Here is a 22358-nt window from a genome sequence, read left to right on the forward strand (position 1 = left end):
CTTGTCATCTTTGTGAGTCCTGGACAGGAAGGGAGGCTCTGGGTGGTTTTGATTTGTGTTTTCTTCATCTGAGTGCTTCACAGCTTTCTTCACTGCTAACAGTTTGCCGTTCTTCAAACCGTTCCTGTCTTTGACTTCTTATCTGTCGGGTGATGGCTTTTGAGTATCTACACACGTCTGTGTCCACACACGTGCACACATATGTGTTTGTCGTGTGTGCATGCACATACACGTCACACATGCATCTGAGTTATTTCCCTTATCAGAGACCTTTGTTAAAAGATGATCTTTTCTCCTTTCTTGTCCTCCTCTTTCCTTCTCTCACTCCTAAATCTGTTCTTCCTCCTCCCTGTGAGCTCTCTCTCCCTTCGGTTCTTGCCCACAGCTCCAGGCTTGGGCCTCATTTCCCTCCTTTCTCGCTAGTTGAGGAATGTATGAGAATCGAGCGGTAAGCTGACAGTGCCGTGCGCGCTGCCTCCCTGACGGCTCCGCCGGGCCCCGCAGTCCAGCCTTCTTACTCTGTCCTCAGCGGCCAGCAGGCGCTCCCCATGTCGGGGTGTTCGGGGAGCCCTCGCCGCGGCCACTCAGGGCTGCTCCTCCCCCTTTGGGGTCTGCCTGGCGCCCCTCGGAGCTGGGGGTGCAGGCTGGGATCCTCACCTTGCCCTGAGCGCTAGAGGAGAGCCCCAGGCAGAGGTGGGCCGGACCGCCGCCGCTGCGAGCCGAGTCCTACAGCCCGATGGGAAGCGCCAGGTGGGGAGGACGGGAAGCTGACCCTGTTTGTATGTAGGGAGAGCCAAGCGTGAGGGTGTGCGACTGCTGGCCGGTGGTGCTGTTGTCAGTAAATACACAAATAGGTGGTTGTGGCCATGTGGGCCATTGCTCCTAAGGCCTGCTTTTCTCTCTCCTTTCTTCCGGTTGGCTGCAGTTTGACCTTTGTTCTAATCAGTAGGTAATTGGACTACACAGCCCTGGAACTCATGGCTCTGGGCTCTTGTTTTCTGCCCTTTAAGAGAGCATCATTTTACTTTGGGGGATGAAATTCTATACCTACCATGTCTAATGCTTCACAAAAGTCTTTTTGAAAAAAGTAATTTTCCACATACACACATAGGCATGCCTATTGTTAATAGTCAGAAAACCTGGGAGGAGAGAAAGCGAGGGAGAGAATTTGAGGTTCAAAGTTTAAAAAAAAAAAAAACAACCAACCATAGGTTAAAAAAATTTTTCCATGGAATTGGGGGAAAAACAAAATATTAAAAATTTTAAAATAATCACAGAACCTTTGACTGATTTATAATTCTGGACTATTTAAAAAATAAAATATGCTTAGTTATCTTTTGTTTTTACACCACCTACATTTCCCAGTGCATCCCTTTTCCTTCCCCCTGCCAGAAACTCATTTCTTTTAATGCAAAATTATGAAGAAAAAATAAAATGTCAGCAAAACCATCTCCACAGATCAAGAAAGGCTGATATTTTATACTAATCCATGCCAGTAACCAGCGGTGCCAGTGCAGAGAGCCTTCTTGGAGCTCCTCTCCAAAGCCAAGTTTGTGCTCTCTCTCCCTCCCTTTCTCCCTCTCTCTCTCTCTCTCTCTCTCTTTCTCTCTCTCTCTCTCTCCTTTCTTCTTTCCCTCTCCCTCCTCCTTTCTTCCCTTCCCTCTCTCCTTCCCTCCCTCCCTCTGTCCCTTTTCCTGTTACCTATACCACTACCACCATCTATCATCACCGATGGCTGCCTAGGACTCTGCACAGCTTTTTAACCTGTTTGATTGAAAAGTTCACTCTGCACAGATTGGAGAATTCTTTGAATTAATGCAGCCAACTTTTATTTGGGGACACCGTAAATACATGCTTTGAAACTATAACAATAACAGCTTTGAAAAATTAGATAATGCTAATTGGAGGAAGAAAGCTTTTCAAAGCCTCTTTAGTCTTTGTTTTTCACCATGGATGACTACATAGAAGACAGAACTAACAGAATTATTAATAGCGTAAATAACCACCACATCCCTTTGTTCTTCTACTTTGTTCTTCTAAATTTCTCATTTCAGCTTCCAAAAAATCTTCCCTAAAGACTTGATGATTGAAAACAGGACTTGAAATCCATCCCCAAGCTTTCTTTTTGTTCACACCACTTAGATTTATAAGGAGTGACATGGAATATGTGATCTTTTCATAAGCTATGATATTCTACTGAATCCTGGGCCTAGGTCACTTCAACCTGAAAAAGAAATTAAATAGACCAGATATAGACTGCTACCTTCCTAGAACAGAAAGCCAACTCTATGGAGGCATCCATAGGAGTTTTGTTTCAGGATTCTCTTAAGCATGAGAGTAGGCCACATTATGTCCTACATTGTATAAATAAATTGAATAAAATGTGAAATAATCAAGAGCTAACACTGAAAAATGCAGGAGCTCTCTGTTGGCTTCTCTTGTTTGAACAAACTTTGCATTTTTTATGTATGTGAATTTAGGAATGATGGCTTCGTTTTCCCAGATTCTGCTCTTCCCCAGCTATACTGGTTACCATGAACCTAAAATAATGGTGTCAACGGGCCTAAAAGAAACTTGATAGGCTTTGTTTATCATTTCTGTTAGATTTTCTTAGGAACTGAGGGTCTGGATCAAAAGTACTTTGTGCCCTAAATGAAAAGGGTTCAGAGAAAGGCCATGTCCCAAAGTTTGAAGAGGTCCCAGCCTGGACCCCCCTCGAACTCACTCCAGGACAGCTCCAGGCAGGGATAGGACTTGCAAGGATGGGAGGCCCTGAGCAAACCCGGCCCTTGTACCAAATGAAAAGGGAGGAGGTTCAGAAGCCAGATGCTGTAGTTTGGTTCAGACGCTGGACTCAGAGCAAGGTCTCACTTCCAGCTTCTGTCCCATGCTGAAGTCTCAGACTGAAGGGCATCCTACGATTCTGCCCCTCTGAGTCCAGCAGCATCTATTCTTGCTGACTCAAACCCAGGTCAGGGACTTGCAGAGCTCGGACCAGGCCAGGGCTGGAGACCAGACTTTGCCTGGGATCAGACTACTTTGGGAGCCCCGAAAGCCTACCTATCCTCAGCCTTTCCTGCAATCTTGAACTGACACAGCACTCAATGCCCCAGTAAAGCAGGTCCCTCCAAAAATGTGGTAGAGGCCAACCCTAATACCAAATCCAGAGCCAGGAAGTAAGTTGGAAGAATGAGCAACCAAAAAAATAAACCCACCACAATTTGCCATTTTGGCACAAACTCAGAATTCATAGAGGAGTTGAAGCAAAAGTTTAAAATATAATTTATAAATTGAATTAGATTTCAAACAAGAAATTGGAAAAGAAGTGAGAGATGTGTGAAGAAAGAATTGAAAAGGGAATTTAGTTGGCACAAGAGGTACAAAACCTTGCCCAAGCAACAGACTCCCTGAAAATGAGAATGGACCAAATAGAAGCTAGTGACTCCCATGGGGCAACAAGAAAAATTGAAACAAAATCCGAAGGCTAAAAAAATAGAAGAGTATAGAACAAAAACAGCTGACCTGGAATATGGATGCAGGAGGAAAATTTTAAGAATCATTGGACTACTTGAATGCCTTGATCAGGGGGAAAAAAAAGAGCCTACACATCATAAAGGAAAATTGCCCATATCTCTTAGAAGCAGAAGGCAAAGTGGAAATAGAAAAAATCTACCAACCATCCCCCTCATAGGAAACCCTAACTGTAAACTCCCAGGAAAATCAAGAGCCGAAATGCAGTTTCTAGGTCAAAGGGGGGGAAAATACTGCAGATAGCTAGAAAGAGTTCAGGTACCGATGAACCTCAGGGTCATACACAAGTTAAGCAGCCGTCATTATAAAGCAGGGGAGACCTTAGAATACGATACTCCAGAAGGCCCAGGAGATGGGGTTATACCCAAGAATAACTTGCTCAACAAAACTGAGTAATAAAAAAATTAATAATAGCTAACATTGATGTAGTACCCACTATATGCCGGGCATTGTAGTAAGCATTTTACAAATATGATGTCACTTGATTCTCACAAAAGCCTGGGGAGGAGGTAGGTGATCCTATTGTCCCCATTTTACAGCTGAAGAAATAAGGCAATTGGCCGTTGGTGACTTGTCCGGGATCACTGACCTGCCTGCCTCTAGGCTCTCCCCATTCTAGTCCATTCAGCCACTGTAATGATTTTCCTAAAGCTCAGGTCTGATTTTGTCACACCTCCTCCTCCCCACCAACAAAACTCCAGCAGCTCCCTCTCTCCCAGCCAGACACAAAGTTGTTTGGCATTCAAAGCCCATCATAACCCAGCCTGGTGCTACCTTTCCAGCCTTCTTACACCTTCCTCCCTCCTCCATCTTCTTCAGTCCGGTGACTGGCTTCCTGGCTGTCCCCCAAATGAGAGCCTGAGCTCCAGGCGCTCTTTCTTCACCGTCCCCACGCCTGGAATGCTCTCCCTCCTCCACTCCAACTCCCTCCCTCCCTGGCTTCTTGTCCTTCCCAGCTAAATTCCACCGTCCATGAGCAGCCTTCCCCATCCCTGGAAGGCTAGTGTCTCCCCTCTATTCATTATTTCCTGTCCCTCCTGTCTAGGCTTGTCGTACGTGTTTGTTTACTTGTCTTCCTTGTTCGGTTAGGAGCTTCTTTTGCCTCATTTTGTATCTGGTGCCCAACATAGTGCCTGGCTCAGTAGGTTCTTCATAAACATGTATTGATTAGTTGATGCTGCCCACTTTGAGAGGTGAAGGACTCATCATGCAGAATGAGAGAGGTTTTGTTTTGGTCGCGATCAAGGTAGAAATTTGTTTTGAGTGTGTGTGTGTAATCTGTAAATGGGTTTTGTTTTTCTTATATTCAATTGTCTATTGCTATTCATTGATTGCTCACTAGGTATGTGACACTCATCCTTTCTTAGATATCTGGCTCAGCACACTTTATAATTATTTCTATACCGTTCAAGCTAATGGATTCCTGTTTAGTCCTATAGTATTGGCATTTTTGTAAAAATGGTGTAGTATCTCCCCCTCCTCATGTATGCATCCTTATTAGTTACAGTATCTGTTGAGCATATTTTGAATGTAAAATTGTTCTTTTTAGTTTATCTTTGAAAATAAGAATGCATGTGGGAAGTAGTAGTTTGCACACCTTTTCCTATTCTGCTGAAAGAGGGTTAAGATTGTCTTCAGAAGGAAAAATTAGGAGACTTAAACATTGGAGCCTGACCTTTGAATAATTTGATATGAAAACATGATTTCGTTAAAGGACCTAATTTTGATGAGAAGCTGAGGAAAAAGAACGTAATATAAAATAAGAACTTTTGCTGTAAGGGCCCAAGGCAGCTTGTGGAGTTTATTAGGGAAAAGCATTAATAATAATAATGTCTCAGAGGTTGTCACCTAATCTTAGAGTTTTTCACATAGTTCTTTCACAAAAGATTAAATTATTCATGCTATTTGCCCCAAATTTCCGGCTATAATGAGGCACATTTTAAGTACCTTACATTCTGAAAATATATATACCATTAATTTTTAAATATTGTTTTGAAATTTCCTGTTGCTCACTTAACCTGGATCCTGGAAAGTCCTTGCATCAAATTTATCTGTTGTCATTTCTGGATATGAGATGAATACAAATACAAATCTGAAAACTTGCTACTGGCCTTGTTATTCATCCAGGGCTTAAGTAGCTAGGAAAAATAAATAAATTTCATTCAGAAGTAATAATGCAGTGAAATTTTTTTCATAATGCTGCTGTCAAGGAGCACCTAATATCTACCTCAAGGAGACTGTTGGGGTAGTTTTTTAAATAGTATTTAGTTGTCTTAGAGAGACATGATCCTTTTGTTGGGAGTCTTATTCAAGATAAGTAAGGGAACACCAAGGCTCCCTTGATGGATTCAGGTACCCAGGTGAACTATCCTTGAATCCTAAAACAACTGGCAGATGTCAGTGCTGGGCTGTTTTGAAGGTAATGGCAAAACAGGAGAGGGACCATAAGATTGGAAAAGGACAAATGTTCCAATTTTCAAAAAAGGTCAGAGAACAAAGTCTGTAAACTATGGGCCAGTGAACTTAACTTCTTGGGAAGATTCCAGAACAGATCACTTGGCAGCAATCTAGATGGTGGCCATCTCAGCAGGAAAGTGTTGAGAACAGAGAGCCAGCATGGCATCTTCAACAATAGATCATGCCAAACCTCATTTCCTTTTTGGTTAGGATTACTGAACTAGTAGATGAAGGGAATGCTGGGAAAGATGGAGAAATGGCTTTGGTGATGTTGCACTCAGAGGGGTCGTGCACACTCTGGCTCATTGTTAAATGGATCCATTTCAATATGGGAGCAAGTCTTTGGTGGATTACCCCGGGAATATGTGCTTAGTCTCTGGCTGTTTCATATCGAGGACTTGATTAAAGGCATAGATGCAGTGATCGCCATCAAATTTGCAAATATCACAAAGTTAAGAGGGTCAGCTAACTGTAGATGACAAGGCTAGGGCATTGGGCTGAATTTAGTAGATTAAATCCAATAGGAATAAATGCACTTTGGTACAGAAAGAATCCACTTTACATGTATAAGGTGAAGGAGTCGTGGTTAGGTAGACAGCAACAGTTCAAAATAGTATGAGGGGATTAGAGGATTATAAACCTAATATGAGTCAGCAGTGTGATGTGGGCTCTGAAAACAAGGTGATGGGACCTTGGACTGCATAAAAAGGGTCTTCGCTTCCAGGAATAGGAAGATTGTCGTTCCCTAGAACTCTGCCCTCAGTCAGACCAACCTGCTCTAAAGTATTGGGTTTAGTTCTGGGCACCATAATTTAAGAAGGACATTGGTCAATTAGAGTGTCCAGAGGAGCAATCGGGATGGTGAAAAGCCTTGAGTTGGTGGTAGATCTTTTGTAGAAGCCCAGCATTTTTATTTCCTTAGAGAACAGACTCAGAATGGTGTGCTACAATTTACTCCAAGCATTTGAAGGATTGTTACATAGAGGAGGGATTTGACTATTTCTTTTTGGTCCTATGGAGCAGAACTAGCAGCATCAATGGTGAAAGGTACAAAGAAGAATTTCTAGACTTTATGTCAGGAGGAAAATGGAGTCACTCACAAGGTGAATGACCTTCCTCAGGAGATGGTGGGTTCTTTCTCTTTGGAGATATTCAAGCAGAGACCAGATACCACTTGTTGGACATATTGTACTAAATATTCCCTTTAATTGTGTGGGTTGGACACAGTGGCTGCTAATGGGTCTTCCAACTTTCAAGTTCTTATTCTTTCATTAATCAAACTCAAGTAATAATGAGCCAGTGTAAAATTTGAAGCAAGATGACTAAGTCAGAACCCATATATCTCATGTCAGAATGAAGAATAAAAGGACAGTATAAGCAACAAAGAAAGAATAGGAATGAACTCGACATCAGAAGACTAGGAGGGAAAAAAAAGAATGAAGAAGCATCAAAAAGAGGTCTAAGAGGATGAATCAAGAACTAGGGAATAAGAATAAATCCACAAATGAGATAAAAAAACAAGATTGGGAGAATACCTCAGCTGTTTCTACAAATGAAAGCAAATGATCACATAGTTAGAATGCACAGAGCTGATCTAGGAATCATGGATCTTAAATAAGAACATGAGGTCAAAAGCCTGCACTTGAGGAACTCTTTTAAGAAAATATCCAGATGTATTGGAAGCCAAGCAAAGTACAGTTTGGTAGAATCCAATGTATATAAATCTAAGTTTAACCCACCCAGTTATGTTGTTGTTAAGCACCAGAATTTCAGCATTAAACGTTGCTTAAAGGAATCCCTTAAGATTTCAAAGAAAGGTTGTTCCCGTTGTCCAAGACTATCATCTATAAGGACTGAAAAGAAAAATGAGAATAAGACAGTCCAAAAAGCAAATTGTCATTATAAAACCCAAAAATAATGCCCTGCAATTCCAAACATCAACAGAAATCTTTAATGAAAAAAGTTGGACTTTCAGCCAAAGGGAGAATAATTTAAGTCATTTATTTTATAATCATCAGGACATTTGGTTTGCAGGTTCATTAGGTAAAGCAAAGTTAAGGAAAGCAGATACATCCATATAATAAGAACGGACTAAGCAATAAACACATTCTTTATATACCTTCAAGGTAGGGCTTTTATAAAGAATTTTTTGATATTGAAACAATAGTTTTCCTACATATTTTTAAAAATGCATTTTAAAACCTTATTAAGAAGCTGAATTCACCATACTGGCTAAGGGGTTCATTTCATACAAAAAAACAATCCCTTTTCCCAGGCTACACTTAGCTGTTCCCTACCCCCAATTCTCATCTTGCTTGAGGGCCATTGAGAGAGCAAAGCATTTCAGGATTATTTCAAAAAGAAGTTGGTTAAGGGGGCAGCTGGGTAGCTCAGTGGAGTGAGAGTCAGGCCTAGAGACAGGAGGTCCTAGTTTCAAACCCGGCCTCAGCCACTTCCAGCTGTGTGACCCTGGGCAAGTCACTTGACCCCCATTGCCCACCCTTACCACTCTTCCACCTATGAGAAAATACACCGAAGTACAAGGGTTTAAAAAAAAAAAAGTTGGTTAAGAAAGGAATGAGTTGTAGAATTAGTATTTCATGGACTAGAAAGCATATTCTAGCATTTGTTAATTAATATCCTTGGGGCATGACCACTGGGACCAAGAGTTTTCAAAAGGGACCCTGAGCACCAAAATGTACTCTTGTGAACAAGTACATTTGCCTTCCTAGGCAAGAGGGCCTCCAATAAGGTAGGGCCAGGTGGGGATCAATATGTCTCCCTACTTCTAAACCTCATGTTCTTAGCTCCCAAATACATTTTTAATAGTAGTATTTTATTTTTCCCCAATTACATGCAAAAAAATTTTAACATTTTTTAAAAAGTTTTTTTCAGTTCAAATTCTCTACCTCCTTCCCACCCTCACTTCCCTTCCCCCACAAGACAGTAAGCAATCTGATATAGATTTTACATGTGCAATCATTTAATAGTTTTTTCCATATAAGTTATTCTGTGGAAGAGATGTGAAACCAAAAAGAAAAAGAAATAAAGAAGAAAGTGAAATATAGTATGCTTTTGCCTGCATTCAGTCTCTGTCAGTTCTTTAACTTGAAAGCAAAGGGCACTTTTCATGAATCTGAGATTGTTTTGGATCACTATGTTGCTGTTACTATTTACAATGTTTTGCTTACTTCACTTTGCATCAATTCATGTAAACCTTTCCAGGTTTTTTCCAAAATTGTCCTGCTTGTCTCTTACAGCACAATAATTTTCCATCACTGTCATATACCACAGCTTATTCAGCCATATTCCAATTGATGGAGCTACTGTCAATTTCCAGTTTTTTTGTTACCCCAAAAAGAGCTGCAATAAATAATTTGGCAAAAATAGATCCTGTCTCCTTTTTTTAAAAATCTCTTTGGGATACAGACCTAGTATGCTAATATTATTGCTGGATCAAAAGTTTTAAAGCCTTTTGTGTATAGTCCTGAATGGCTTTCCAGAATGCTTGGATCAGATCAAAACTCTACCTACAGTGCATTAAGTGTCCCAGTTTTCCTACATCCCCAACCAACATTTATTGTTTTCCTTTTCTGTCATATTGACCAATCTGATTGGTGTAAGGTGGTACCTCAGAATCGTTTTAATTTGCATTTCTTTTAGAGCATTTTTGCATATGACTCTAGATAGCTTTTATTTCTAGGGCATATTCCTGTCCTTAGATCATTTATCAATTGGAGAATGGCTTATATTTTTGTAAATTTGACTTAGTTCTCTATGTATTTGAGAAATGAGACCTTTATCAAAGATAACTTAATGTAAAAAAATTTCTCCCAGCTTTCTGCTGTCTTCTAATCTTGGTTTATACATACATACATACACACATACGCAAACCTTCTTTTTAATTTAATATAATCAAAATTATCCATTTTATATCTTATAATGTGCTCTCTCGTTTGGTCATAAATCCCAAAATATATTTCTCAAGAGGTCAGAGGGTGTTTTTAGGGATTTTGACCTTATACTACATTACATCTGAATAGAAAGGATACTTAAAGGAACTCTGTTCCTTGGACAGGGGATATACTTCTCTGGACCATGTAACATGTCTTATTTGAGCAAGACCATAGGCCCAGAGGATTCTAGGTCTCCAGGAACTAAGATCCATGAGAGGCCTGGCTCACCCTATTTGTATAGGTAATGAATGGGATAGTATGAATTTAAGCCCAGTCCTTTTGATTGTTAATACAGAATGCTTCTACCTCACCAAACTGCTTTTCTTCATGAATTAATATTTCTAGAAATAGAACTCCACAAAAGAAATTCCTTTAAAGAAATAAGGTAGGATAGAAGTCAGTAATCAGTCTCATAGTTGAGGTAGAATCAAGGGGATGGGAGTACACACAAAGCTTTTTTTCCTCTAGACACTCTGTTTTGCATGAGGGTCACAATTTTTTTTGAAATGTGCAGAAGTCATCCATTGCAGATGATATTTTAGGGTATCCTAGAAGGGAAGAGGTGTAAGGAAGAGAATGAATTAAATTAGCATTTTTTGAGAAAGGGCATTCCAGATAAATGTCAAACTAAGAGATGTGTTGATAGGGAAAAGGAATTGGAAGAATTCTGTGGAAGGGAAATTTAAAAAAAAAAAAGAGAGAATAATATTAAAGTGGAACTTTATTTTGTTAACCTGTGGGTGGGAGGAGCTGATTCTTGACAAGAGACTAGGATGAGATTAGTATGGCATAAGCAAAACAAACCAGAGGATTTAATGCCAGTTTAAAAGAAGGAAAAATGGGATTTGTTGAAAGGAACACTGAGTTGCAAAGTGGATAAGAAAATAAATCCCAACAGATTGCTGCAGACCAAGACAAGAAACATTAAAACATAAAGACACATACAAAATTAAAATGTAAGGCTGGAACAAAATATATTGTGTCTTATGTGATTAAAAAAATCATGATTTTGGATAAATCAATAATAGAAAGTAGATGATGTCAAAGAAAGAAAAACAAGAAAACTACATTCTGTCTAAAGATACCATAGAATGAAATAGTATCAATATGAAGTACATTCACCAAATTAAATATACTCCTCCTGACACTTGTTGGATGGGTGAACCTGAACAGGGGTTTAAATATTATATATAAATGGCACTTCGGTATTTAATGGAAAAGCTAATGAATGCAAATAAAAGAGAGAGTACAATATTTATGAATGACCTTACCATTTGTCTTTCAGAATTAGATAAATCAGAGAGAAAAATCAAGAGGAGAATTAAAGATCTCAATAAATTTAAGAAAAAATTAGATTGGAAGACATTCGTTTTCAATGTAAATATTATAGGACTTAAAAAGAAAGTTTATTGATAGTATTTATTTTATACTATAATAATTTCCTGGGGTATGGCTTCCTTTGTGTCATTTCCCCCCCTCAATAGAGTGGGCAGTTAAAAAAATAGCAGGCAGCCATATTTATTAAGTATTTGTCATGTACCTGGCACTGTGTTGAGCACTGGTGGAATAAATACAAGCAAAAAGACAGTCCCAGCCCTCTAGGAGCTTACATTCCAATAAAGAAAGACAACGTGGAAAGTGGGAAGTAGGGGAGCATGGAATCTAAGCACAGAAGGTCAGGAAGCACACCTGGGAAGGGAATGGAGGCTGAGCCATGTAGGCCCCTCCTCAAAATAGACCCCACTCCCACCCTTTGAGAGAAGGAGCCACTCTAGCAGCCATCCTGGATGGTTCTGGGTAAGGAAACCTGAATCTTGCTCATGTGTAATGATCTGTCTATCCAGTTCCTCATCCCATTCCTCTTCTTCCTCCTCCAATAGTTCTGGCATCAGTTTTCCAAAACTGAAACCAACTATTGTCTGAATTCTGTTGCCTTTTTGTGAGGCTGGCTCATTATTATGGCCTTCTGCATCTGTTTGCTTCACTCTGGATCGGTTCACTTGATTCTTTCCATATTTCTCTGAATTATTTTTGTCTTCATTTTTTATGGAACAATTAACATTCTTTTCCATGACTTTGTTATACTTTGTTTAAACCATTTCATAGTTAATGAGCATCCTTTTATTTCCAGTGTTTTTGGAGGACAGAAAAAATATTTTCATGATATCAAGTTAGGGAATTGTAGGAGATATATAAAACACGTGATAACAGATGTTTATTAAGAACTCCAGAATGGGAAGGGACATTGGAGTCCCTTAAGTCCATCCCCCTCATTTTACAGAGGAGGAAGCTAGGCCTGAGAGAAGGTAAGTGGCTTACTCAGGATTATATCTCTTGCAAATGTTTAAGGCAGGATTTAGACCCAGATCTTTGTCTTCCTGAATCCAAGGTTTTCCTGACTTAAGGAGGTAAAATGCCCATCCAGGACCATGCATTCACTTTCTTTACCTTTACCAAGTGTGAATTGATGTCTCACTACTCATAGTGCTCCAATGGGGGGATGCAGGGAAGGTCTGGAGCAGCGATTACACTGGTTTGGGGAACCTCTTGAGGGGGATGTTGCCCGTGCAGGTGGGCATCTTCTTTGGAACTGAGTCTTAAAAGGGTTGCTGAGAATGAGGGCCTGCAAACTAAGGTGTTGGGCCATTGTAAGAATTAAAAATGATAGATGCTTGTATAAATATATAAATTAGTATTTTAATTAAAGCCATGTTGATAGATAAAATCATTAGACCACGCGCTTGTAAGCATTCAAAACTGCCGCCTCCATTTTGCCTCCTGTTTCCTCGCCATCGCCTACTCGCCAAAGAGAGAGATCACTCCCTCCTAACCCACTAGATTTAAGCTCTCCCCTGCGTCAAGACGTCGGAAACGGAAACCAGTTGGACCATGTTGGATCACGGGAAATGTAGTTTTATACATTTCCCAAATCCACTTTTTACAATTCCCCGTGAGGTCCGGCAAAAAAAAAGGTTAGTCCTTTTTTCTTCGCTGGACCTGTAAAAATAGACAACTTCTAAATTTTTCAGGAATTTTGGGGATAAAAGAAATAGATGAACAAATGGTTAAAATTAGACGCATTGACAAAAAACCAATTTGGGGGGGCTGTCCCCCACTGGCACAACAGTGTACAATTTAAAACAATACATACAACTCAATTTCAACTCCCCATAGTTCAATCAACTGCACCCCAAAGTTCAATTTTTGGTCTTCATGGTACAGTGAAGGCTTTTCAGACATCTTCATGGTGTCTTTACCAAAACAAGTTCGTCATCTGGATTCTGGGGAGATGGCAGGATCCTTATCCTGAAATTATTCTCAAAAGAATTTAAACTTTACATTATAGATTACAAAACATACATTTTCTTCTAAGATTTTATATAATTCCCCGTGAAATTACTCCTAAAAGAGTTAAATAAATATACATATATTTTTACATTATCGAATTTTAAAAAACTTAACAGATATCCCCGTGAGGTAATTCTTAAACACACCTTTTTTCTAAAAAAGGGTATCAGGATGAGTGGCTGAGTCCTGGGGGTTATATGAATTCAATTGGCAAAATAAAAAGAATAAAATTCAAGAAAAAAGAAAAAATTAACTTGTGAATGAAATGTGCAAAAATCTGGGGAAAATAAACTTAGACCTTTGAATGAAGGCCTAATTAAAGTGAATTCAGCAGTGTGCAATTGCCCATCCAGGGCCAGGACTTAAGGAAAATGTCTCTCTCTGATCTGACTTATCATCAGCTTTTTAGGGAAGTGAGCCAAATAAATAACCAATCTTAGGTGCTTTCTAGGAATCTAAGTCGAGGGGACCCACGTCCTCTAAAGTTTTAGAAAAGTCTGGGACTCCAGGACTCAAACCCAATTTCCAAGCTCTAAAGTATTGGCATAGAACTGCTATTTTGCAGATCTTAAGTCAGTCAAGTCTCTGACCATGTGCTTTCTTTAGCACTATTAATGGCTTTCATATTCCCTTCTGGAATCAGAGAGGCATTTAATCACAGTCCTATAGGCTCAGGTATTTGCTGTAGAATCAGAAAAAGGATAAATAATGATTATATATGTACTTCCAGTACAAGATGATAAAATGGAAAAATCAATTGCTCTCATTAAAAAAAATGTTTTAAAAATCAAAAATATATATATAGCTTAGAACTAGAAGGGTTATGTTACCCCAAAATGAGACTTTCTGTGAGAGAAAGTGGGTTTTACAAAATAGCAGATTCACAATGCACATTCAAATAGAGTACCATTATTTCCAATAGCACATTTTAAAACAATAAACAGTGATGTTTAAAATTATATACTTGTTACAACTTTAAACCTTGGCAAATGCTGTTATTGCTTCCATAGCAAAATGTGATATTTAAAAAAGAAACCTTCTGGTATAATCATCCTCAGATAAGAATATACAGGAGCTCCTTGGCTTCCTGTTTTAAAAAATCCTGGATAAGAATGCTTCTACCCATTTAAGGCAATAATATCTCTTATAATAAAATATCTAAAAGCTTCATCCTTTAAGACAACAATTCTTAAGGATTTAAAGTAAAGGTTAAAAAAGATCTCTTGTAAAATTACAAGGTAATATTTAAAGCATGATAGATGCTTGTATAAATATATAAATTAGTATTTTAATTAAAGCCATGTTGATAGATAAAATCATTAGACCACGCGCTTGTAAGCATTCAAAACTGCCGCCTCCATTTTGCCTCCTGTTTCCTCGCCATCGCCTACTCGCCAAAGAGAGAGATCACTCCCTCCTAACCCACTAGATTTAAGCTCTCCCCTGCGTCAAGACGTCGGAAACGGAAACCAGTTGGACCATGTTGGATCACGGGAAATGTAGTTTTATACATTTCCCAAATCCACTTTTTACACCATCTCTGGTCCCCCACATCCCAGTCCATTTTTACATTTTAAATAAAGTTTTATTTTTATTATACAAAAATATAAGCATCAGCTGCATTTGATCTGTGGGCCATCTTGGCCAAAAGCACCAAGAGGTTAAAAGGTCCTATAAGAATTAAAATTTGCTTGACTAAATATAAAAGTTGTTAAATTTAAGTTAATATCTCCAAGTTTTTATTTTCTATAAAGTTTATTAATAATCACTTGGAATAGAAAAAGCAGATAAGCATAGATTTAAAGTGTCTTTAAGTCTTACCACATGTCAGAATCCCACAGGATTCTCCATCATCTTCCTTGCCTGCTCAAGGAAGTAGAGAGTGAGAAAAAGACCCAGGTGGGCTCCACTCACACCCTTTTATTTACATTCATGGACGCAGTGCTGGCATGTAAAAAATGGAATGAACTGGGTCAGCAGTCCAGGAGGGGGAGGGGATGAAATTCCCTCTACACAAAGTTTAAAAAGTGAGATTGGGTTGCCATTTATAAAATATTAGCCCCTAAGTCAAAATGACTATTAGTAGCTTTTATTTACTACAAGATAAAGATAGTGAAAGTGGGAAATATAGGAAGGAGACAAAGCCTGGTATAGCCTATCAGCCCTCAGTGCTGCTCCAGTGAAGTCTGGCTCAGGCCCCAGCAGGGGCTTCCCCAAGTCCCCATCTCCACATGGAAGTCCTGATAGTCCTTAGTCAGAAGGTGGTGTCTTCAGCCAGAGTTCCACCGATGCAGAATGACTCCAAGGAAAAGCATGTCTCTTCAGCTCTACTCACTGACATAGAATCCAAGGAAAGAGTCTCTCCAAAAGCCAAGGAAGGAAAAAGAACCCAAACCATGTTGGTCTCTTCTTTTAAGCCCCCTTTTCCATGTCATTTCCTACTCATCACAGAAACCAGTTGCAGTCTTTCAGTTTGCCTAGCACTGGCCAAGGAGGGCAGTGCTTGTGGCTTTTGGGGATGTGAACTAGTAAGTAACTTTCGAGCTCTCTTCCTAATGGTTAGCTAGCTAGAACTAAGAAGGGGTACTTTAAGTTCTTGATTTGATTAACTAAAAATAGACAAAGGGAGAGTTAATTTTATCTTCACAATGTGATTTTATCTGGGCTCACACAGCGCATGTGAGGCTGGATTGGAACTCGGGTCTTTCTGTCTCCAGGCTCAGCACTCCATCCACAATACTATGTAGCCTCCCTAGGTTAGATGACTTGTCCAGGGTCATGAAACAGGTGTGTGTCAGAAGCAACACCTTCTTGGCTTGGAAGCTGATTCTCCATCATGCCATGCCAAGTGTCGGTGCTCGGAGGATTACATAGAAGATGATATGAAAGTGAAATACGATATTAAGACATTTACATTAAAAACGTAATCCAAATTTACATTAAAACGTAATCCAAATTCCCAAGAGAGCTCACCCTTCTTTATCATTGCGTTTCAGGGCACCGGGAGGGCCTTCGGGCCGCAGCGGCCATCGTATGGTGCCTTGGAAGAGACAATTGATCATCTTTGGGGGATTCCACGAGAGCACGAGGTTGGTCCGGGTGGTTGGGGAGGCATCCTGGGAGCAGACTGTTTCCTCATCGCGGTGATCTGTGATGAGCCAATGCTAGTTGCTGGTCCTTCCTGAGGGACCTCCAGGGTGGGGGGCCTAGGGGGGCCTCTGCACCCGGGCGCCTGGAGGGAAACTGACACAGTGCCGGAGGTGGGGGGCGGGGAGGCGTGTCCCTGACGCTCCCGAAGCAGATGGTAATTCACACAGCCTGTCATTGACATCCCTGAGGCCCCTCCTGCACTAGGTGTAGCCACGTACGCAGGCCTTGGGCACGGCTGCTCCCGTGTTGACCTGTCAGTCTGCAGGCTCTGGGGGCTTCCTTCCCAGGTGACAGCCAGGACATTGTGCCGGGTAGACATCTTTGTGTGTCTCCATTTCATCTTTTAGATAGTCACACGACATCAGAATGTCGAGGTGAGAATTAAGTTGTTAGCTAGTTAGTTAAGAGGGATCTCGTGAAAAATTTAATTCAGAATTCTGAACTGTCAATTTTGAGCTGTAATGAGCTAAAAACGGTTAACTCTATTTATTTTACCTTACCTTTCATCTTAGAATCAATACTGTGTATTTTTCCAAGACAGAAGAGCAGTAAGGGCTAGGCAAAGGGGGTTAGTGACTTGCCCAGGGTCACCTGGCTAGGAAGTATCCGAGGCCACATTCGAACCCAGGACCTCTGTCTCCAGGCCCGGCTCTCCATCCATGGAGCCACTTTGCTGCACTGGAATCTGAAAATTTTTGAAGTCTCCAGTTGTTTCCACTAGAGTGACTTTGTAGCATTCTATCTGAAATCTTCTTTATAGAGACAGGCAGAGTGGCCTAGGAAGGAGGACTGAGGATTGGAAGCCGGAACATTGACTCCTGGCTCACGTCACCTTCACCTGCCTGGGGCTTTGAGGAGGTGGGTGCTTAGCTGGCCCCAGAAGGCAAACAGTTGAGTCATCTGGCACTTACTTAGTGTTTTCTTTGTGCCAGGCACCATGCCAAACACTGGGCATACAAAGGAGGCAGAACCAGTCCATACCCTCAAGGAGCTCATTCTGGTGGGGCTTGTACATATTGGGTGGGGGCCACCCCGCCCCAGGGGAGGCTCTAGCATGGTGGAGGCCTTGGGCAGCCTCTTGAAGAAGGACTTTGAGTTGAGTCCTGAGGGAAGCCCAGGAAGCCAGAATGCAGAGATGAGGAGGGAGAACATTGGACATCTGAGGACAGCCAGAGAATGGATGTCGAGGCAGGAGATGGAGCATTAGAGATCAGGAATGGAGAGGAGGCCAGGCAGAGCAAGATGATTTGTAGGATGGGGAGAAGGAGGAAGGGGCTTTCGGGGTACCAGATGGGAGCTCTTGGGTTAGTGCTGGGGATATAAATACAAAGAAACTTAGTCTACATTTGGCCTTATACACCTGGAAGTATGGAGGAAGAAAATAAGACAATGAACCTTTATTACACACTTGGCAAATATCATCTCATCCCATCCAGCAACACTGGGGAGCAACTGACATACAGTGGAGGAAACTGAGGCAGACAAAGGTTAAATGACTTGCCCAGGGTCAGACAATGCAAAAATAAAGTAGTAATAATAGGTGAGCACCCAAATAAAGGACAAAGAACTAGAAAATAAAGGTTAAATTGTTTCCCAGATACTTTTGATAGATGTTATCAAAGTATCTTCAGTGGTAAATGAAGTGAAGCTCAAGGATGAACTTCCCTTCAGGGCCAGACGCAAGGAAAGCTAGAGACTCTTCTTACAAAAAATAAACTTTTTATTTAAATATATATAAGGGGGAAAGGATTTCTAATTCTAAGGGATTCTAACTCCATCCAAATAAACTCCCAGGTCCCGCAAGGAACTGCTTCTCCTGTGGTTCACAGGCTACGCTAATCCTCCCTGATCTAACTAACCAAATTTATACTGTTCTAAATAAACCTAACCACTCTAACTCTTAATTTTACCTTTAAATTATAAAGATAACCAAGGCTAGCTGGTTGAGTCGCCACAAGAATCAGGTTAGGACTCTGAGTCTTAGCAGACTCAGAGTCCAAACCAAAGACCAGGTTTTATTTGATCTTTTCACAGTTTAACCAATCTATATAGACAGTAACAGATAAATGAATAGTGTTTCCCAAGTTGGAAAAGAAAACACAGCCCTCCTTCAAGTCTTTCCCTCAGACCAAGATATAGAGAAGCAAAGATGTTACCTTCTCTAGCCCTGAGAGAAAGCAGCTGCATGTGGCTCTGTAGAATGCCAGAAGCCACTCCCGGAATGCCACACCAAGAGCATGTGACTGTCATAGAATAACAGTTACAGCTGCCACCAGTGAAATGAACACTCTCAGCTCTATTTGAAACTCCAATTCTTCCTCCAGCAGCTTCTCGATTTCTTATCTCTAAGCTCATAAAACAATACTTATTTTCTAATATCATCCTTATAACAATGAGTCTATATGTGAGGTCACATTTGAATTCAGGTCTTCCTGACTCCAGGACAGCCCTCCCTGCCTCTTTATACAGAATAAAAGCTTGCATTTCCCACCGTGCCGGGCTCTCAGCACTCATTGAAGTGAGAGACCGACAGCCTGACTTCAGGGCCTCTCCAGCTTTTCTGCTCCTCTCCCTGCAAGGGCCCCGTCTGCCTGCTTTCTCCTTGGCTAAACATGTCCCAAGAAAGACAGCTTCCTGGGTTCCCTGTGCGTGCTTGGGATAGATAGGTTCCCTCTGCCTGCCATTGTCCTCCTTTCCTCAGGCCAAGCCTTCCCTTCGGGGAGCCGGGCTGAGTGGCCCAGGAAGGCTTGGCGTTCTTTCTCTCTGTGCCCCTGCTTCCTCCCTCTAGGTCAGGTCATCCCTCGCTGTATGGGCTCCCTGCTTCGTGCGGTTACTAGACGTGGCGTAACGCCGCGCCAGCCCCGGCCTCATGTGAGTTGTGGCTGAATTCTTGTCCTGCAGACCTCAGCAGAGATGGGGCCTTGCCATCAGGGAAGGCTGTGGGAGGCGCTCCGTGTCCCAGCGTGCCGTGTCCTGGCGCTGCTCTGTTCTCCCCAGTTCCTGGCTGTGTTTCGAGTCGTAGAGCGCGTTCGCTCAGGCTGTGGGTCTTGTGTAGCGTTTCCTTTTGGGCAGGATCCTGAAGCTCCAGACTTCAGCAAGCCACTTTTCAGTGGTATTTCTGGTGACTAATCAGAGTTCTTAATGGTTTCTGTGGTGTTGCCTTTGTTTGAACCAGGGATTACCTCTACTACAATGATGTGCATGCCTTTAACCTGGACACCTACCAGTGGGCCAAGCTCTCTCCATCTGGGACGGGCCCCAGCCCCAGGTCTGGCTGCCAGATGTCAGTCTCCTCCGAGGGCACCATCATCGTCTACGGGGGCTACTCTAAACAGGTAGGAGGCCTGGGTGGTCAGGAGTGTAATGGTGAATTACCAGGGAAGTTAACTAAATATTATCTGTGGGTTCACAATGGGTTGTGAGGGAGACAGGAATGACAAGTGACAGGACCAAACAAGGTAGGGAGACCAGGTTTAACTACTAGGAGGTAACTCTCAACAGAAATGGCAGTTAGGCCCTAACAGTCACTCAGCCCACCTAGGCAAGGGCCTATGGAACCAGCAGACAAAAGGCAAAAGTTTATAACAGTTTAATTGAGGGAAACAATAATAAAGGATGGGAATAAGGGTTTCTACACTTACAAGCTAAGGGCAAACCACAGGGTCAGGGGAGGGACTTATCTATACTAATCTAAGCCAGGCAGGGCCCAGAGAATAACAGGACTGGAGTGGGAATCCTCAAAGTAGAGTCCAGAGATGTTTCAGGATGCCAGGAACCAACTCCTCCAGAACTGTTGATTCAAAGTAGCCCAGTAGGGAGAGGAAGTCTGCAAGCTGTCCACCAGATCACAGGTCATCCCTACTCAGTGCTGTCATGCAGGATAGATGTCCTCTGCTTCCAACCTTCTCCACACTCCAAGATCCCAGGGAATCAGGGTGCAACTCCACTAGCTCTGAGGTCTCCCAGGGTCAGTTGCAACTTGTCCCAACCATCATGAAGTCCTTCTCAGTGAGTGCAAGCCACTTCTTGCTTCCTCATTCCATGTGGAATTCTCCAGCCCTTCCTGTTAAGTCTCCTAAATGATAACTTTTTTTTTTTTTTTTTTTAATTTTAAACCCTTAACTTCTGTGTATTGACTTATAGGTGGAAGATTGGTAAGGGTAGGCAATGGGGGTCAAGTGACTTGCCCAGGGTCACACAGCTGGGAAGTATCTGAGACCGGATTTGAACCTAGGACCTCCTGTCTCTAGGCCTGGCTCTCAATCCACTGAGCTACCCAGCTGCCCCCTCCTAAATGATAACTTAAGTAATCTTCCTCATAACAGGAGAGACAGCCCATTCTGAAGGCCTTGGCTGAGAGCTTCTTTTGTTGTTTTTTTTAAGTTTTGTTTATTTCTGGAATCAATACTAGAAATGGGCCCAAACATTCCCTGTAGCAATGATGAGTCCGTTTTGAAGATAAGCCTCTGGAGGCCCGCTGCTGCAGGCTAAAGCAGGGCCCAGGATCAAGAGCCTGAAGGACCCTCACAGGCCATGTAGTCTAACCCCCTGTTTACAGATGGGGAAACTGAGGGCCTGATGAGTAAGGGGACATAAGCTGGGGGTGGACCCTGGTCTTCTTCCACCAGGACCCCACACTTTCCATTCTCCCATCTTGTCTCCATCCAGCAGCGAAGCAGGGAATGCTGTCCTTGACCCCTTATTTCTGAAGATTATCCTCTCTACTGTTAAAAGTTCCTAGGAGGCTAATGGCATCAAGTTATTATTTCTAATAGAGAGGAAAACCTCTGCAGGCCTGATTCCCTGGGATCTGAAATCCCAGGGGCTGTGAGGCCACTTGCAGCTCTAGCTAGAGGGAGGGATGCTGGACTTGGATGGGGAAGATCTGAATTTGAAACCTGCCCAAGACCCTTCCTGGTTCTGGGACCCTGAGCAAGTGGCCTCTTCTCTGCTGGCCTATGTTACCTCCTCTGTCTAACGAGGTCGGAATCGAGCCTCCCTCCTGGGCTTGTGAGAACAAAACGAGAGAATGGTAGAAAAACTCTGAGCCAACCCTCAAGGGCCGTGTTTGGGATCACTACTAAGATTATGATCTGGTTTTCTTACATTGACAAGGACTCTTTTCTTTGGAGACTTTTTAATTGAAGAGTAGATATTCCTCTCTCCATCAGGGCTCAGGGAGGGTGGAGATGAATCTCTTCAGGCCCCTCAGAGACCTTTCATCGAAGGCTTGTCTTAGGCAATCCCCAAATTGCAGAACCTCCCAAAGGAAAAGGACCTCTGAGGCTAATTAATCCAGTCCACACTTGAACACAAAGTCTCCCTTCTTGGCACCCTCCAACAGGGTTTATCTGCCCTACATTTGGAAAGCACCTGGGAGGAGGAGCCCATTTTGCCTTCGGAGGAAACCCATTGCACTTTTTAAAAGCTCCAACTATTTGGGAGCTTTTGCTTATGTTACACTGAAATCTGCCTGTCGGCAGCTTCTAGCCGGCACTCCTAGGACCAAGCAGAACGAGGCTCATTTCTTTTGTCCAGGGCAGCCCTGAAAATAGTTGGAGACAGTGACTGTGCCCCCTCCTCAGCCAATTCCTTAAACGGATGGTGCCTGTCATATCCAGTCCCCTCCCCATCCCATTCCTTTCTCCTGGATGCATGCTGCCCAGTCAGGTTTCTTCCTGAAATGTGGTGCCCACCCTAGAATACATCCTGTTAAAATACAGGTGAAGATCTGGCCTGGAAGAGAGCTCTGATTGGCATCAGACAGCTGTTACTTAATAGATGTGATTAAGTACATTTGTCTCTTTCTCAAAGTTAAACTTTGCCTGAAAAGTGGGAGGTTTTTATTACTATTGTTCTTCCTGGCCTGGCTTTCATAGCAGGTGTTCTTAATCTGGGCTCTACAGAACAGATTCT

At 42.0% G+C, this 22358-nt stretch overlaps 1 protein-coding gene across 2 annotated transcripts in view; it reads left to right on the forward strand.

Moving 5' to 3' along the window:
- Positions 1-22358, forward strand: part of KLHDC4 (kelch domain containing 4) — an 89023-nt gene that overhangs the window by 43203 nt on the left and 23462 nt on the right. For both annotated transcript variants that reach the window (XM_044663191.1, XM_044663192.1), the window contains exons 6-7: positions 16289-16381; positions 19618-19777. In XM_044663191.1, coding sequence (XP_044519126.1) covers positions 16289-16381; positions 19618-19777 — 253 coding nt within the window. The remainder of the gene's footprint in view (positions 1-16288; positions 16382-19617; positions 19778-22358) is intronic.

The sequence above is a fragment of the Gracilinanus agilis genome, chromosome 2 (assembly GCF_016433145.1).
Source record: "Gracilinanus agilis isolate LMUSP501 chromosome 2, AgileGrace, whole genome shotgun sequence".
Lineage (NCBI taxonomy): Eukaryota > Metazoa > Chordata > Mammalia > Didelphimorphia > Didelphidae > Gracilinanus > Gracilinanus agilis.